The sequence below is a fragment of the Taudactylus pleione genome, unplaced genomic scaffold (assembly GCF_031769625.1).
Source record: "Taudactylus pleione unplaced genomic scaffold, aTauple2 ptg000053l, whole genome shotgun sequence".
Classification (NCBI taxonomy): domain Eukaryota; kingdom Metazoa; phylum Chordata; class Amphibia; order Anura; family Myobatrachidae; genus Taudactylus; species Taudactylus pleione.
In genome coordinates, this window is record NW_028284455.1 from 38121463 (window position 1) to 38140000 (window position 18538).

An 18538-nucleotide genomic window follows, 5' to 3' on the forward strand; every position below is an offset into this window, starting at 1 on the left:
CTAGAGAATGAAAAGATCCCTTTGGTAACAATACAATCCATACATTTTAAACCAAAATCTATATTCTACCCCGCCATATAAGGGGGAATTATATTGATACATTCAGTGAACCTAGTTCTGGATGATATCGTGAAGTTTGAAACAAAGAAAATTCATTGTAATTTGACTTCTAATAAATGGAAGGCACTAAAGGAACTGAAGTCCAACAAAAATTTAATTGTAAAACCCACTGACAAGGGCACAGGAATTATAATTTAAGTCACTATGAACAAGAGATAAAGAGAAAATTTGACAGTAAAGTCACATACAAAAAACTTAGAAGTAGAGGCCAAATACCTAATTAAGACATGTCTGATTAATCCAATAATATACATTCTCCCCAAATTTCTTAAGGACCCCATACACTCCCTGGAGAGACCGATCAAGTTGGGTATTGACTTCCCTACAGCTAACCTTTCCCAATTTATAGACTTCTATCTACAACCATTGGCATATAAGACCAGATCCCATATGAAGGATATCAGGGACATCCTGAATCATTTACGTTCAATACAATGGGAAGAAGGTCTATTATTGGTTACCGCAGATTTTTGTTTTTTTATATACTACTTAACATGACTGTGGCATTAAATCGGTTTCTACAGTTTTAGCTGAATCTGAACTTGATCTGGTATTACAAGAGTTTGTAATTAAATGTATAGGTTTTATTCTCTATAATAACAACTTCCTGTTTAAGGAAGATTTCTTAATTCAGAAAGCCAGTACAGCAATGGGCACTAGGTTTGCTACCAGTTATGCCAACATATACCGGTATTAATCGGACAATGTAAACAGTATATGATGTGGAGTAACAATCCATATTGGGCTTGCCTAGTGTCCTGGAAAAGATACAGATGTGTTCACATACATCTTACTTCCGTGTGCTACTAGTCGCTTTAAATATAACGCGTGAGCGCAGTGTGACTCAGTAGTGCAGAGTGTATTTTAATGTGACTATTGATGTGAATAGGATGCACAAGCAGCTTCTGCTGATTAAAATACTATGCGGCATGTCTATATTCTGTATGCAACTGCGGGTGTATCTGCATGCAAAATACTACGTTACAGTGTCAGCGGCTGTGACACTGTAACATAGGATTGTACATGCAGATACACCCGCTTTGCGAATAAGACACATTTGAAGGTAAAAAGATGTTTGGCGCTACGAAGTCATGCCACGGCATTGTGCAACTAGAAGGGCTGTTTAATGCACAAGGAAGTAAGATGTATGTGGACACATCTGTATATTGATGAAATATTCTTTATCTGGAAAAGAGATGGGGTATTTTTGGACAATTTAGCATTTTTGAATAATAATGCATGAACATAAATCTCACCTCTGTAGTAGGGGAAACAGAAATAAACTTTCTAGATATTACTATCTATATAGAAGCAATCAAATACAAACAAAAATCTTTTTGTCAAACCTACAGACTCCAGAATGTACATAAACACAACAAGCTGCCACCATACCAATTAGAAAGACTCAATTCCGAGAGGTCAGTTGAAACGATTAAGGAGGAACTGCACTAATATTTTTTAGAAGAGGCTAAAGAAATGAAGTAGAGATTTGTAGCCTTTGGTTATAAGGAACAAATGGTAGAAAAAGCAATAGCAGAAGCTACCGATATAGATAGGATAGATATATTGATGCCCAAAAAGGACCAACACCAAAAAAAGAGATGAAAAATTTGAATGGGTTTCTATAACAGACTACAGCTTACAATACAAACTTTTAGAAAAGTACTTTAGAAAATATTGGCCGATCCTCTGCAAAGATCCAATTATAGGTTAAAAAATATTTGCAAAAACCAAACTGTATATATAGAAAAGCCCCTAACCTTATTAATCGATTGGTTAGGAGTCACATAGTCCCTGAAAGAGTTAGCTATATAAAATCAACAGGGTTTTATAGGTGTGGCAACTGTGTGGGGTTCAGGGTGGGTCAAAACGACTAACACATGTACAGTCAGGTGCATAAATATTGGGACATTGACAGAATTTTCATATTTTGGCCTCTATTCACCACCACAATGGCTTTGAAATGAAACAAACAAGATGTGCTTTAACTGTAGACTTTCAGATTTAATTTGAGGGTAAATACATCCAAATCATGTGAACGGTGTAGGAATTACAACGGTTTCTATATGTGCCTCCCACTTTTTAAGGGGCCAAAAGTAATGGGACAAACTAAACAATCCTAAATCTATCTTTCACTTTTTAATACTTTGTTGCAAATCCTTTGCAAGCAATTACAGCCTGAAGTCTGGAACGCATAGACATCACCAGATGCTGGGTTTCATCCCTGGTGATGCTCTGCCAGGCCTCTACTGCAAATGTCTTCAGTTCCTGCTTGTTCTTGGGGCATTTTCCCTTCAGTTTTGTCTTCATCAAGTGAAATGCATGCTCAATCGGATTCAGAGCAGGGGATTTACTTGGCCATTGCATAACATTTCACTTTTAGCCATAAAAACTCTTTGGTTGCTTTTGAAGTATGCTTCGGGTCATTGTCCATCTGCACTGTGAAGCGCTGTCTAATGAGTTCTGAAGCATTTGACTGAATATGAGCATATAATATTGCCCGAAACACTTCAGAATTCATTCTGCTGCTTTTGTCAGCAGTCACATCATCAATAAATACAAGGGAACCAGTTCCATTGGCAGCCATACATGCCCACACCATGACACTACCACCACCATGCTTCACTGATGAGGTGGTATGTTTTGGATCATGAGCAGTTCCTTTCCTTCTCCATACTCTTCTCTTCCCATCACTCTGGTACAAGTTGATCTTTGTCTCATCTGTCCATAGGATGTTGTTCCAGTACTGTAATGGCTTTTTAAGATGTTGTTTGGCAAACTCTAATCTGGTCTTCCTGTTTTTGTGGCTCACCAATGGTTTACATCTTGTGGTGAACCCTCTATATTCACTCTTGTGAAGTCTTCTCTTGATTGTTGACTTTGACACATATACACCTACCTCCTGGAGAGTGTTCTTGATTTGGCCAACTGTTGTGAAGGGGTTTTTCTTCACCAGGGAAATAATTCTTCTGTCATCCACCACAGTTGTTTTCCATGTTCTTCCGGGTCTTTTGGTGTTGCTGAGCTCTCCGGTGCATTCTTTCTTTTTACGAATGTTCCAAACAGTTGATTTGGCCACACCTAATGTTTTTGCTATCTCTCTGATGGGTTTGTTTTGATTTTTCAGCCTAATGATGGCTTGCTTCACTGATAGTGACAGCTCCTCGGATCTCATATTGAGAGTCCACAGCAACTGATTCCAAATGCAAATGTCACACCTAGAATCAACTCCAGACCTTTTACCTGCTTAATTGATAATGAAATAACGAGGCAATAGCCCACACCTGTCCATGAAATAACTTTTGAGTTGATAGTCCCATTACTTTTGGCCCCTTAAAAAGTGGGAAGCACATATAGAAACCATTGTAATTCCTATACCGTTCACCTGATTTGGATGTAATTACCCTCAAATTAAATCTGAAAGTCTGCAGTTAAAGCACATCTTGTTTGTTTCATTTCAAAGCCATTGTGGTGGTGAATAGAGGCCAAAATATGAAAATTCTGTGAATGTCCCAATATTTATGCACCTGACTGTAAAATAATATGTAAATAAATGGAAAACAATGTCAAATAAAAGATTTTATCACGTGCAATTCTATGAATGTTATTTACACAATTAAATGCACATGTGGAAAATGTATAAATAGGATGTACATCAAGACCTTTAAAAATATGTATTGGAGAACACTTAAGAATCATTAAAAAAAAGGTCTTGAAACCCATTTCCTATCTATGCATTTTAAAAATATACATAATTGCTCAATCTCAGGAATATTTTTTTTTAATGGGTTTAAATTAATACAGAAACAGGAGAGAAGGTATGATTTGTCTAAAATGTTAGCTAAAACTGAAATGAAGATGATTTACGGTTTTAAAACTTTGTCCCCTATAGGTCTTACTCTGGATTTTTAATTAAATTGTTTGCTTTTTTTATGAATTGGGCACGATAGGCTTTTGAGCCTAAAAAGTAGAGAAAGCTTTTGGATACACAAGCTTGATACAGTGATGCCTCGAGGGCTTAATGAGTACAATCCTCTAGGAGTCATTCTTTAGTTCTATTCCTTATATTTGGTTGGTAGTATATCATACTTACCTTTTCAATCACATTGTACTTCCATAAATAGGTTAGAATGAGATGGTATTTTGGGTTGAAACATCTAACCACACCTCTCTAGATATATACATACACATACACCTGTAAACATTTTTATAAGAAATGTTGCATAAATCATCCTTTGGAAATATATCCTTTGGAAAGAATTGTTTAAATATTTTTTTTTGTGTAATTTCATTTTTAACAGTGTTTCTAATATTCTTTACTATTAATATTATTTTGGTCAATGCAGTCCTTTATATCCATCACCGATCAATATATGATTGTTTACATACACTGTCAGACCTATCAGGTTCCTGTAAGCTTAAGTCTGTGTGCTCCATATCCTTTTTGGACCATGTGACAGTTTAGTCACGTGGACGCCAGTGCTAGCCATTCGGAGGAGGCGTGCGTGTCACTCCGACACGCGGAAGCTGTACTGGTGATGATCACTTCCGGTCGGACGGCTTTTCTAGCCGCGACTGAGCAGGAAGTTCACATCCACGAGGGTACATGCCTGTACCTGCGGCGGTGTGCGGCTAGTGACAGCACGCTACATGACCATACCTGAATTTTGGGGTAAGCTTCTGTGCACATTGCAGGATGGTTATATCACTTATACGATTTGCCATATATATGATTATTATCATGCTATATTGCTACAGGTTAATCAGTTGTCTTGTACTGGTCTATGCTTTGACCAAGTCTCCATTTGCATATCATGAGATTGTCTCGGGTTCTGATTATTTAACCATGCCGTCGCTGGAAACTATTAGAGGTATTGTAATACTGCACAATATCTTTTCAGCATTAGGTAGTCTGCACGCTGGGAGCACAGGCTAATTGGCATTGATTACTTATTTGCACTATGGTGTGGTGTCAGTGTTAGCCACATTCATATATATATATTTTTCTGTATATTGGTATCACCCCGGGTTTTACAGGAGCCTGATAGGTTATTTTGGTATTTTTATTATTTTCCACAGATGCATAGTATATTGTTGTCTAAATACAATATATCTGAGACGTGATTGTATTGAGGTCTTGATAAAGGTCCAGATGTGTACCGAAACGTCGACCATGATCATATTCTTCTGATGAAACCTTGTGATGAATAAAGTTTGAGAAGTTACATTAAACGGCGAGTGCATCCATCCTTCCTTCCAGGATATCTACATATATATATATATATATATATATTCAGTCAGGTGCAGTGGTCGGAGTGGAAATTTTGAAGTGGGGGTATGGAAAATTTAAGGTTGTAGGGGTGTGACCACTCAGAGGGGTGTGTCCGTAAGATGAGCCCCTTTTATTCAATATAGTGCACCACACTCTGGTATCCCTTAAACACATTATACCATTCAGTAGTAGTACCTCTTATACATTATGCACATTGAATTCCCCTCATAGGATTCGCATTTAAAAAAACACACATATTGAAAGGAAAATAAGAAACAAGCACCTAGAACATAAAAAATAAAACACAGAGGGGGCGATTTAAATGTTTTTTAAGTGATGATAATTAATGAGCTCCCAGTTTGCTATTCAATTGTTCTGGGCGCTCATTAATTATCGCCCTCTTCGCCGCCTATGAAACGAGGTTTAGCCATGTAAAACGGCTAAACCCGTCTAAAATTATGGATAGGGCGCTAACTGCGGTTAGCGCGTCCTAACCAGGGGGTTTCACACACATTTCTGCTCGCACCCTCCTGAGTGTGTGCAGAAATCCCGGAGCCAGCGGCTATCGTGACCTGACAGAGCAACAATTGAATTGCTCTGACGGGCATCTAAAAAGAAAAGCCGCCGGCAAAACATTTGAATCGCCCCCATAGGCTTCACACGAAATAAAAAAAAACACACACGCACATTGTCATCGTTAAGAAAAAAAAAAAAACACATTACCCACAGGAAAAAACACACACAGACACAGGCCCCCACTGGAATAAACACACACACAGGCCCCCGCAGGAAAAACACACTCACAAATAGGCCACCACAGGAAAAAAAAAACACACACATATAGGAACCCCATAGGAAAAAACACACATATAGGCCCCCACAGGAAAAAACACACATATAGGCCCCCCACAGGAAATAACACCCACATATAGGCCCACACAGAAAAAACACCCACACACACACATATAGGCCCACACAGAAAAAACACCCACACACACACATATAGGCCCCCCACAGGAAAAAACACACACACACAGACACACATATAGGCCCCCACAGAAAAAACACCCACACACACACATATAGGCCCCCCACAGGAAAAAACACCCACACACACACATATAGGCCCCCCACAGGAAAAAACACACATATAGGCCCCCCACAGGAAAACACACACACACACACACATAAGCACCCTGGTTGGTATTATTCACCAGGTGCTTCTGAAACAGTCAGCAGAGCTGAGGAGACATGCTCAGGTAGGCAGGCTGTCTGGAAGATGGTGTCTGTGAGTGGCAGTGTTAGAGAGGGATCCAAAAGCGGTAGTGGAGATGAGAAGGGGAGCAGGGAGCGGAGTCCCAACCATCGATAACCCGCAACCCAATGGAGCCAGAAGCAGCAGCAAATTGAGGAGCAGTTAGGCACAATGTGAGTGGAGATGTGGTCGGGAGCAGGGACTTCCATCCAGCGCAACTCGCACCCCGACAGTGGCCAGGAGCAGGGGGAGGCACAACGGGAGATGAGAAGGGGAGTGGGAGCAGTGTGCGGCTGTGCGTATTTCCGACCATCGCTAACCTGTCCTGTAACTCCGCGGGAGTCGAGCAGCAGCAGCCAATTGATGAGGAGGGGAGGGGACACACAGAGGGAGTGCTGATGATGAGGCTAGGAGTGGGGACGGAGATCCATCCAGCCACAGCGGCAACCCAGGCACTGCAAGGGCTCCGGAGTGTGTGTGAGCCACATAAGCAGCGTTCAAGCCTCTCACCCACTGTACAGGCGCCCACTCACTGTACAAATCGAAGTGCCGGTATATCATACCGCCGTATACCAGCACACTTCGACCACTGGTCAGGTGCATAAATATTGGGACACTGACAGAATTTTCATATTTTGACCTCTATTCACCACAATGGCTTTGAAATTAAACAAACAAGATGTGCTTTAACTGCAGACTTTCAGATTTAATTTGAGGGTAATTACATCCAAATCAGGTGAACAGTGTAGGAATTACAATGGTTTCTATATGTGCCTCCCACTTTTTAAGGGGCCAAAAGTAATGGGACTATCAACTCAAAAGCTATATCATGGACAGGTGTGGGCTATTCCCTCGTTATTTCATTATCAATTAAGCAGGTAAAAGGTCTGGAGTTGATTCTAGGTGTGACATTTGCATTTGGAATCAGTTGCTGTGGACTCTCAATATGAGATCCAATGAGCTGTCACTATCAGTGAAGCAAGCCATCATTAGGCTGAAAAATCAAAACAAACCCATCAGAGAGATAGAAAAAACATTAGGTGTGGCCAAATCAACTGTTTGGAACATTCTTAAAAAGAAAGAACGCACCGGAGAGCTCAGCAACACCAAAAGACCCAGAAGACCACAGAAAACAACTGTGGTGGATGACAGAAGAATTATTTCCCTGGTGAAGAAAAACCCCTTCACAACAGTTGGCCAAATCAAGACCACTCTCCAGTAGGTAGGTGTATATGTGTCAAAGTCAACAATCAAGAGAAGACTTCACAAGAGTGAATATAGAGGGTTCACCACAAGATATAAACCATTGGTGAGCCACAAAAACAGGAAGACCAGATTAGAGTTTGCCAAACAACATCTTAAAAAGCCATTACAGTTCTGGAACAACATCCTATGGACAGATGCGACAAAGATCAACTTGTACCAAAGTGATGCGGAGAAGAGTATGGAGAAGGAAAGGAACTGCTCATGATCCAAAACATACCACCTCATTAGTGAAGCATGGTGGTGGTAGTGTCATGGCGTGGGCATGTATGGCTGCCAATGGAACTGGTTCCCTTGTATTTATTGATGATGTGACTGCTGACAAAAGCAGCAGAATGAATTCTGAAGTGTTTCGGGCAATATTATATGCTCATATTCAGTCAAATGCTTCAGAACTCATTGGACGGCGCCACATATATCAGTGCGTTTTGCGGGGACCTCAATCACTGACTGCGGCGTTATTTCATTATTCACTTCACCTCACATTGTTTTCACAAAACATGCTCAGAGACTGGCCTTGTGGACATCATATGTGGTGGAATCCTTACAGGTCACCAAGAGCACACAGTTCAAAAGCCTTACAGTCAAGAATATTATTGTCACAACCAACTTATAACAAGATCAACTGATACACCGCTTGCATTGGACATGACCTATTCACCAAGATACTACTCTTTGTGTCCTATGGATGTGCAATGTGTGAACTGTGGTACTCTACACTTCTTGGTATAGGAGATTAAGGGCCATTTTTCAGAATGATGTCACAGTGTGGTTGTTCCACCATATTTAGCAGAACTCTTTATGACACATACCTTCAAATTACAGACTCATTATCTCCATAATATCCTCAGTAACTAATATCCATAATATTCTCCATAAGAAGGCTACCGTCGGGATTTCCTAGTATTGTTGACTCTATTGATTAAGACCAATAAAGAACTGAGGATCTACTTTAGAGGGACCTTTGTTACCAACTTTAAAAGGGACGTATTTTCCTAAATACCTTTGAGCACCTACATGATTTCCTCACTTTTCTCTGTTGTGCAAATCCCAAGATACTGTATGCTTCTAGCTTCTACAGGTATAGTGTAAATATATGTGAGGAAGATGATCTTTCATCAGGAGCGTAATTTAACAGCTTATCATTGGTTGTTGTGTTTTGACCCTTCTAGATGATAAAACCTAATTCATTAGTATTGCAGTTGTCTATTTATTATGATTGTCATTTAAATTTGAACAACTATAGGAAAGAAGATTGCAATTGAATCTATAAAGAGGTAGGAGTGTTTGTATTCTATTCTATTTCAAAATGTGACTTTCACATTTACTAATAACACTGTCAAGACACCATTTTCTCTCGTGCATATAACACACTATGGGCCTCATTTACTAACGAATCTTGGGGTCTATTTACAAAGCAGTGTTAGGAGACAGTGAAAAGTGATAGGGTGCCAGTTGGGAGCTGATTGGCTGGCACCTTATAACTTTTCTCTCTGTCTCCTAACACTGCTTAGTAAATAGACCCCTTTATCACCAAAACAAGTGATATATTTCACTGTGTATGATAAATGGTGCTCCAGCCAATCAGCTCCCAACTGTCAACTGTTAGAAAAATGATAGGTGGGAGCTGATTGGCTGGAGCACCATTTATCATACACAGTGAAATATATCACTTGTTTTGGTGATAAAACTCGTTAGTAAATGAGGGCCTATATTGTTTACAAATAGGATAATACACATTCTGCATTTATAACTAACACTGTAATCTCTACTTTATCAGTAAGTACATATACACCTGATGTAAAGATACTGCTATGTTCTGGTTTTGGACAAATCTTGAAATGGGAAGCAATCGGGAAGCCGACTGCCTAAATACCGGCAGCCGGCTTCCCGACTGTCTTATACCGGCATGGGTGAAGTGCCGGGCATCTAGATGTAGACGCCCGCATTTCCCTGATGCCGGGAGACCGGCGCCCGGCATCGCGATCGTAGTGATGCCGGGCGCCGCGAGCGGACAGCCGCGGGGGGGGGAGGGTTAGGTTTAGGGCTCCCGGGGGGGACTTAGGGTTAGGCACCCCCCCCAGAAGGGTTAGGCTAGGGGGAGGGAGGGTTAGGCACCCCCGGGGGAGACTTAGGGTTAGGCACCCCCCCGGGGGACTTAGGTTTAGGCAGCGGGGAAGGGGGTGGTGAGGGTTAGGCACTTAGAGGGGGGATTAGGGTTAGGCACTTGGGGGTGAAGTTAGGGTTAGGCACCCCTAAGGAGGGTTAGGGTTAGGGGGGTTAGGTTAGGTTAGTCTATACTTACCTATCCATGATCGGGAATTCCAGCGCTGTCGGGCTTCCGCTGCTTCGAACTCTGCTCCTGTCGGGCTGCCATGCGGCCGGCGGTATATCATACCCATTCCCTTGAAATATATGTGACTCAACATACACATGTAAGCACATGTGTTTTAGCAGAACTGTTATGCATATGTTTGGAGAGCAAAGTGGGTCAAACTCTTAATAAAATACAGTTAAGAAAACCAGCATGACATCTGCGGATTTATCCTCTAATAAACTATCTGCGGGGGCAATGCTGTTAAGCTGTGCAGTGAACAAGTAACAAATGTCAAAATCATTACAATACATTGCTCTACTTTTTTGCACAAAACTGATTTGGGCATAAAACTTCCCACACTTGACAAGTTACAAACAGATGCTGCTTTTTACATTATGGTTTTAGATGAGAGAACAATGGGACAATTTGAATATAACATATGTTCCTGACAACACAAAAGACTAGAAACTGCAGACATCAAGAACTTGTATAGAACCTGTCATAACAATGATGACAGAGACAACTCTAAGTTAGGATGACCCATGTCGTGCTTTCATGTCCAGATTCAGCATGTATTTACACTAGACTTACTTCAGTCCTGTGTACCAGCTGCTGTGTGCCATCATCATTCATTCTGAACGTTTCCAAGAATGGATCGGACTTGCTGAAAAAATCCTGAAATGCAATGTTACTCAGTTAAATGGATTGGCAGATACTTTTTTGTCTGTTTACATCTCTTCTGTCACAGTTGATGGAAATGGGAGATTCAATTATTGTACGATTTGTTCAGCTGCCAGTCTTATTTTAGCTTTTTAAAACATCTAGCTTTACTCATTTTAACATTAACTACAGCTGGGATTTTCTGAGCATTGGTGTAATAATGGTGGGGAAAGTGGGGCACACGCGCTTTGGGCACCATGGTTGGCGGGCATTGCGATTGGCTGCAGACTACATGACTCCATGAGGTGGATCACTACACTAACTGTTCAGGAGTGTGTGGGCTAGACCAGGTAAACGTGTTTACCCTGAGATCCTGCACATTCTGCCTAAGCCCACTAATATCGTCCATTTAAATTTTTATATCCTCAGGCTCACCTTTCTTCTATAGACTATGGTGGAACTAGGGTCCCTGCATCTCTACCATGTCCAATGATCATCTAAGGCCTACTAACCATCTCAGCCTGGACATTCCACTGCATCCCCTCTCCTATTGTATGTCCTGAGAGAGTAAGCTGCATATATCACTGGCAGACTCCACCAATGCTACTCTGACTTCTACTGTGGCTGAAACTGTATACTTCTTTAGGGCCGTGCCCTACACCACTCCTATGGTGTTGTATTTCCCCTTTTAACCGGGAAGATGTATTATCTTGTGTATGTTGCTCTACAGCTTTGCACTCATCTTGGATTCGGCCTGATAGCAGTGCCTATCGCTCACTGCTGCCGACATGTGCACTCATCACGTAGCAAAGATCGCAACTGCTAAAGCATACACAGACGGCCGATTGCTTCTCAGTGCGTGTGCGTGAAGGCACCACTGTGATCGGGTCTGCGATCACAGTGACTACGCAGACCCATCGCAGAGTGATTGACAGGAAATACCATTTGGGGGTGGTAATGGGGGTGGTCGGAGAAACGCAGGCGTTTGAACGCCATTGAAGAGGTGTGCATAAATTAGCCACTGTGATGGCATACGCATCTTGAGCTCTCACTACATGCAGGAAAGTTAGCAATTTAGTTGTAGGGTCAGACCTGCCTTAAATGTGCTAGTGGCTCCGATGTACTTAGATGTTACTGATGTTTGGCTGGATTGCAAGGTATTACATATGTCTACATGTTGCCAGTGAGAGTGCTTTGTGATTGCAGTTATTAGCATACTTGCTACCGCGATCACAATAGCGATCCTTGCTGAATCAGGCCCTTCATACGTAGATGCTTTATAGATAACTCTCATTCTTATTTTTATTTGGTACGTGGGCTTACACACACATTCCAAAATTATGATATTTGAGTTTATTGTAAAAGTCTGTGTGATGGTGCTCTGTTTATGGTAATAAACTATGCTCCATCTGTAAACTAGGTAATGCATTTTCATTCACATTCGAAAGTTTAAAAAAAGGAAAAGCTGGTATTGATTTGTGTTCTTTAATTAATTCACAACATTCAAATGTGATAACATTAACATTTAGGGGCCTATTCATCAACACTAAATTAACGGTTTTAAGAATTTTTTTCCTTAATTACCGTTTTTTAGTATTCATGAAGACACTTTGGCCCTGATTCAGAGCTGCTCGTAAGCGGCCGCTCGTTCGCATTGAGCGATGTTTGCCCAACTGCCCATGCGTACGGATCGTTATACGCATGCGCGAACCAGTCAGTGTGGCCGAAATTCATTTGTTCGCTAAACAGCGAATGCCTGCTATTTTCAGTGACAGGAGGAGGCGCATGTGGGTGGTAACAGGGGAAGGTGCTTGAAAACGGGGAGTGGAGATCCGAACGCAGGCGTGCTTAAAGGTCAAAACGGGCGTTTTATGGGTGTGCCTAATTAATACAGCAGCGTCATTGACCACGTCACTGGGTTATTTTAAAGCCAGAACTGCTCGCAAGATTGTGGTAGCAAAAACCAACCACAAGAATAGCGAGCAGTTCCTACGCTGGCCGATGTACTCGATTAATCTAATAAATAGCGGACATGACGTAGGATGCGAGCGGCCAGGGGGCTTATTTTTCCAAAAAACGACCGCAAGTTTTGTTCGCTCGTTCAGACCTAGAGGCGTGAACAGACCGCAAAGAGCAAACAGTTCATTTGAATAGCCACCCCTATTTTCTGTACAAGCGAGCGCTAATTGCGTCCGGTTCTGAATCAGGCCCTTAGCACGGAAGATATCACTGATATCTCCTGGTTAAGTCAGTCTGTGCTAATTTCCACACTCCCCATACTTTAGTATGGGGATGTAGAAATTAGGCTATTCATCAAATTCATCAAATGAAGTATTTTTGGAATTTAATGGTGTTGCTCTATGCCAAGTTTAGATGGCGTATAGCCCTTTGTAAGGCTACACAAACTGCCGTTTACACGGCAGCTTGTGTAGCAGCGGTACAGTATATACTTACCTGCTGGTCTTCCTCCGGCTCCCTCCAACGCTTCCTCCTCCGGCTCCGGCTGTGTGTTCACCCCTCTGTCTGTTGCTGCTGCCGGAAGCGTCTCCCCTCTGTTCCCTGGTGACAACTTGTAAGTGCTTCCTCTATTAACTGTTTATTTACTATAAACAGTTAATTGAAGAAGAACTTACAAGTGCCAACGGGGAACAGAGGGGAGACGATTCTGGCAGCAGGAGCATGTGGTGACAACCCGGGGAGAACAGAGGTAAGTATTGCAGCCCCTCTGCCCAGCTCACATCTCCCCGCCGGCCGCATCCTTTTAAAGCCACCAACAAGTGACAGCCAGTCGGCGCCAGCGGCTGGGTCCCAGAATAGCCGGGAAGAGTTGATGCAGCGGACATCGGGGGTGGGAGACAGACATGCTGCCGGAGGACAGAGGTGAAGCACCTGGGCGACATGGACGACGGCAGTGAAATGTGCAGGCAGGCAGGGAAAAGTATCTATTTCATGAAAAGCTGTCATCGCAAAAATGACAGCTTTTCGGAATAGATAATTATGGAGATGAGGAATGATGAATTCCTCCGGTAATTAGGTAGAACTCCATGCGATTTCTAAACCTAATTACCTCCTAAGAATTTTTCGTAATGATGAATAGGCCCCATAGACTGTAGAAAAATCATGTTAGGATTTTTGCACAAAAAAAAAAGAGCATGTTACCTTGTCATCTAGTTTCCGTGCACTGAAGGAGAGTTCAACATAGTCATCATTTCCAGATAATTCTTCAGCAATCACCTAAAAGAAACAAGGCTCAGGCTTCACTTGATGTCACACTTACTGTACATACAGTGTTTTCTAATGGTGCAGTATCAAAAAGGAAAAGGTGCTGAAATGGGGTTTTCATCAAAATCTAGTTATTAGCAGGTAGATGTACTAAGCCTTGGAGAGAGATAAAGTGGAAAGAGATAAAGTACCAACAAATCAGCTCCTAACTGTCACTTTACATTCTGTTCATCTACTTTATCTCTCACCAAGGCTTAGTACATAGACCCTGTATTTGAAAAATGACAGTTACAGTAGGAGCTGACTGGTTGGTACTTTATCTCTTTCCACTTTCTCTCTCTCAATGGCTTAGTATATCTACCCCTTAAAATTACATATAAAATCATTTCAATTTAATGATACTCATTCCAAGTATTTATTACACATGTGATTGGTAAGATTAGGTCACCACAGAAAGGCTGTAGGGTGGCATGGCCAGTTTCATTGCCCAGGGTGTGATGACCTGTGGGTGACACGGCCATGGCCAGGCCTCCAGCCTGCAATGGTCCTTCCAGGCCTAGCTCGCCAAAAAGTGCTGGGCGCCTCCTTCGATGATAATATGTGAGCAGTGCGTTATGCTGTCCCTGGCTTCCCTCCTCCTATGTACAGTCACAGGGAACTGTGTCTGTCACTGTCAGTCAAGAAATGAGACAACATGACATCATAACTTTTGAGAAGAAGAGGAGCTGCATACAGGAGCGGTACTCCAGCCAGCCTGAGACCAGCCCAGACCAGAGACAAAGAAGAAAGTAAAGACAGAAGTTGAGCATAAGTAGAAGAACAGAGGAGAATAGAATTCAAAAGTGAAGAAACAGGTAAGAAAAATATAAAAGAGGGGATGACCAAGACACAAAATCATTAAATATATTAGAGTTATGTTATGAGGTCATTAAAGAAATTTGGTTCCCATCAGACTAACTTCTCCACATGCCCCTCAGACCTCCTCATGTGCCCCTTTTAAGTAATCAATACCATCCAGAGGCCCCTTATTATCAGACTTCTGTATTTAACATGCAGGGAAACCCAAAGATTCCAGCACTTTGCGCAGAATCTATGGATTAGCGCACGTTAACCCATGGTTTACCACGTGGGGAAAATGCTGATTAATTGAATAGCTCTGGGTGTGAAACACAGAGCTTTTTCCCATGTGGCAAACCCCACAGCTAATTGAATTCCCCCTAGTCTAGGAATGCCACTGAAAATATAAAGATACTGAATGAATGACATATGTCACTAAATCAGTTTTTTAGGTGCCCCACTGAGAAAATAAGGACAATGAATGAATGAATTACATTATATCACTAATTCAGTGTTTAAGGTGCTCCCTTATCTCTGGTGCTCTACAGGCAATAGGCTCGTCTAGTGGTGTCATGACCCTAGATATAACTCATACTGGGCCTACATAAAATATTGTATTTAATTTTGAACTAAAATATATTTAAATGAGCTTCCGGGTATAGAGATGAGCGGTCCGGATTCTGTGGAATCTGAACCGCTCCAAACATGGGGGATCCAAGCCCACCCACCTACTCGGATCCCCCGGCGAGTCCGAACGTCATGTGATTGACGTCGGATTCTCGCGAGACTTGTTTTCCTATACAAGGCGCCGAGTCCCGTTCGCGGCGCCTTGTATAAAAAAACACAGAAGGAGGCACACTCACACTGCGCACCGCTCTGCTGATGGCTATGTATAGGGGCACTGACAGCACCCTGCGCTATACTCTGCTGATGGTGGCTATGTATAGTGGCACTATGACAGCATGCTGCGCTATACTCTGCTGATAGTGGCTATGTATAGGGGCACTGATAGCACGCTGCACTCTGCTATGCTGATGGCTACGTATAGGGACACTGACAGCACACTGCGCTATACTCTGCTTATTGTGGCTATGTATAGGTGCACTGACAGCACGCTGCGCTATACAATGATGATGGTGGCTATGTAGTTATGTATAGGGGCACTGAGCACGCTGATATATGCTGCGCTATACTCTGCTGATTAAGTGGCTATGTATATGGGCACTGAGCACGCTGATGTATGCTGCGCTAAACTCTGCTGATTAAGTGGCTATGTAAGGGGGCACTGACCACACGCTGATGTACGCTGCGCTATGCTATGCTGATTAAATTGGTTGTGTCCAAAGACTCCAGACTTACAAGTGGCTGTGTATACAAACATTTTTTTTAAATAAAAAGTAACATTTTTTTAAAAAAACCTTCAAGAAAGTTAAAAGTTTAGTTTATTTGGTGCAGTACACCATGTGTATACATTACAAGCACCATGATTCCTTGGGCCATACCCCACTATGTATACAAGTACTGTGACTGCTTGGGCATAAGACCACTGTGTATGCAAGCACTGTGACTGCTTGGGCATAAGCCCACTGTGTATATAAGCACAGTAATCATCTTGCGCTACCTTTCAGTTCTGTCACTGCTGTGTGGCAATGTTTCATAGATGTGCTTTAAAAAACTGCGGTGTCTGTGCCGCTGCTCTGTCGCTTAGTATCCAGCCAGCTTACTGCAGCCTTTGGCCAATAATGATGAAAACAATATTGTGAGCTGTGAGGTGGTCTAAAATGACTGTAAATGACTGAAAATTAATGTTATTAAGGTTAATAATACTCTAGGAACAAAAAAAAGCCCAGTTTATGTGATTTTAGCTTTTTTGGTAATTTTATGTAAAAAATCCAAATCCAAAGCCAGTCACTGCAGTTTGGCAAATCCAAATCCGGACGACGAATTAGAACCAAATCCAAATCCGGCAAAAATGGTCCGGCGCACATCCCTAATATATATATATAATTTTGTTGGACTGGCACTTAGTATAAATGTCCCATTGCCTGTGTGCCTTTGCTATCAATTGATACACTCGATGATGTGTTCGCCCACCAGGGGTTAGAGCACTGCACAGCACTACAGGACTTTGAAGCATAAAAAAGATTTTATTTCCATTTTAATGTCCGTAATGTTTAAAGCTTTAAAAAGCTGAATATAAGGAGGAAAAACAAAAAAAATTATGTAAGGGGCATGAATCAGGATCTCACATATAGTGCTATGGATTGTTTGAGGGAGAGGGGCCCCAAACTGGTATCTTGCCTAGGTCCCCATGAGGTCTAAATCCAGCTCTGGATTCAGTGGGGCTGCGTTTTGCTCCATACAGTTGCACTTCAGGTAATAAAAGTATAAAACACATTTTTATATGCACAAATGTAATAAAAACATTCAAGTGCTGAAATTTGATATTTGACATTGATCTGTGCAAAACAAAATACAATGGGGCCTATTCATTAAACATAAAAATTCTCTGGAGATAATTAGCTTTAGAACTCTCATGGAGTTCTAGCTAATTATAGGTGGAATTCATCATTCCACCTCTCCATAAGTATCTATTCCGAAAAGCTGTCATTTTTGCGATGACAGCTTTTCGGGAAATAGATACTTTTCCCTGCCTACACTACCTTATCGCATCTTTAAACAGTGCTGCGCATGCGCTGTTACTTCTGTAAAACCAGCGCATGCGCAGCACTGCCTACAGATGCGGTAAGTTTCGTACCCCCCCTCCGCTCACCTTCCCCCCCCCCCGACTTACCTGTCCGCGCAGCAGCCTCCGGCTCCGTCCTGCTGGTCTGTCATGTGGTTTTCCAGCAGACCACATGACAGATTAGAAAAAAAAAAAAAACTTTTTTTTTTTTGTCTAAACTTTCTTGTGCTCTGCTGGGGAGCACACATGTCTGACCAGCCTCCGGAGCCTGAGGACGGAGCAGAGCGCCGGAGGGACTCGTCAGGGGACCTGCACACGCGGATACAGGTAAGTTTCACCTGCTATTCGCCACCTCACAGTGGCGAATAGTAACTGCATCAAATTCCGAAAATTGATAATTTTCGGAATTTGATGAATACCAAAATTTCCACATCCCCAAACTAATGTATGGGGAGTGTGGAAATTAACGCAGGGGAACTTAGCAAGGAGATATCTGTGATATCTCCTGTGCTAAGTGGCTACATGAATACCAAAATAACGTTATTTAAGGAAAATGTCCTTAAAAACGTTATTTTAGTGTTGATGAATAGGCCCCTTTGTGTGTTTACATATTCTACAATCAGAATTACCTTCCTTTGATCCAGTCAATTTCACTATACAGTCTGAGATTATTTATATTGAAAGTATTGTATAATAATGTTCACATTTCTGAAAACCAAGCTGTCACTCAAAGTGGATTTTAGACGTACAAAGAATTGTGAGTGTTCTTACAGCCACATTTCCATGCCTTTACGCTGAGATGTGATCATGATTACCAGTCAGATAATTAAGACAGAGTGTATTTCATATGCAAGAAGTAAACTCAAACACCCGAGCCAGGGATTGCCTGACTACGGGCTAGAGAGG

At 41.9% G+C, this 18538-nt stretch overlaps 1 protein-coding gene across 1 annotated transcript in view; it reads right to left on the reverse strand.

Moving 5' to 3' along the window:
* The window catches only part of CPNE4 (copine 4), a 480619-nt gene that overhangs the window by 153720 nt on the left and 308361 nt on the right, over positions 1–18538 (reverse strand). The window contains exons 5-6 of the mRNA XM_088463796.1: positions 14047–14121; positions 10819–10902 (exon numbers count right to left, since the gene is read on the reverse strand). Coding sequence (XP_088319922.1) covers positions 10819–10902; positions 14047–14121 — 159 coding nt within the window. The remainder of the gene's footprint in view (positions 1–10818; positions 10903–14046; positions 14122–18538) is intronic.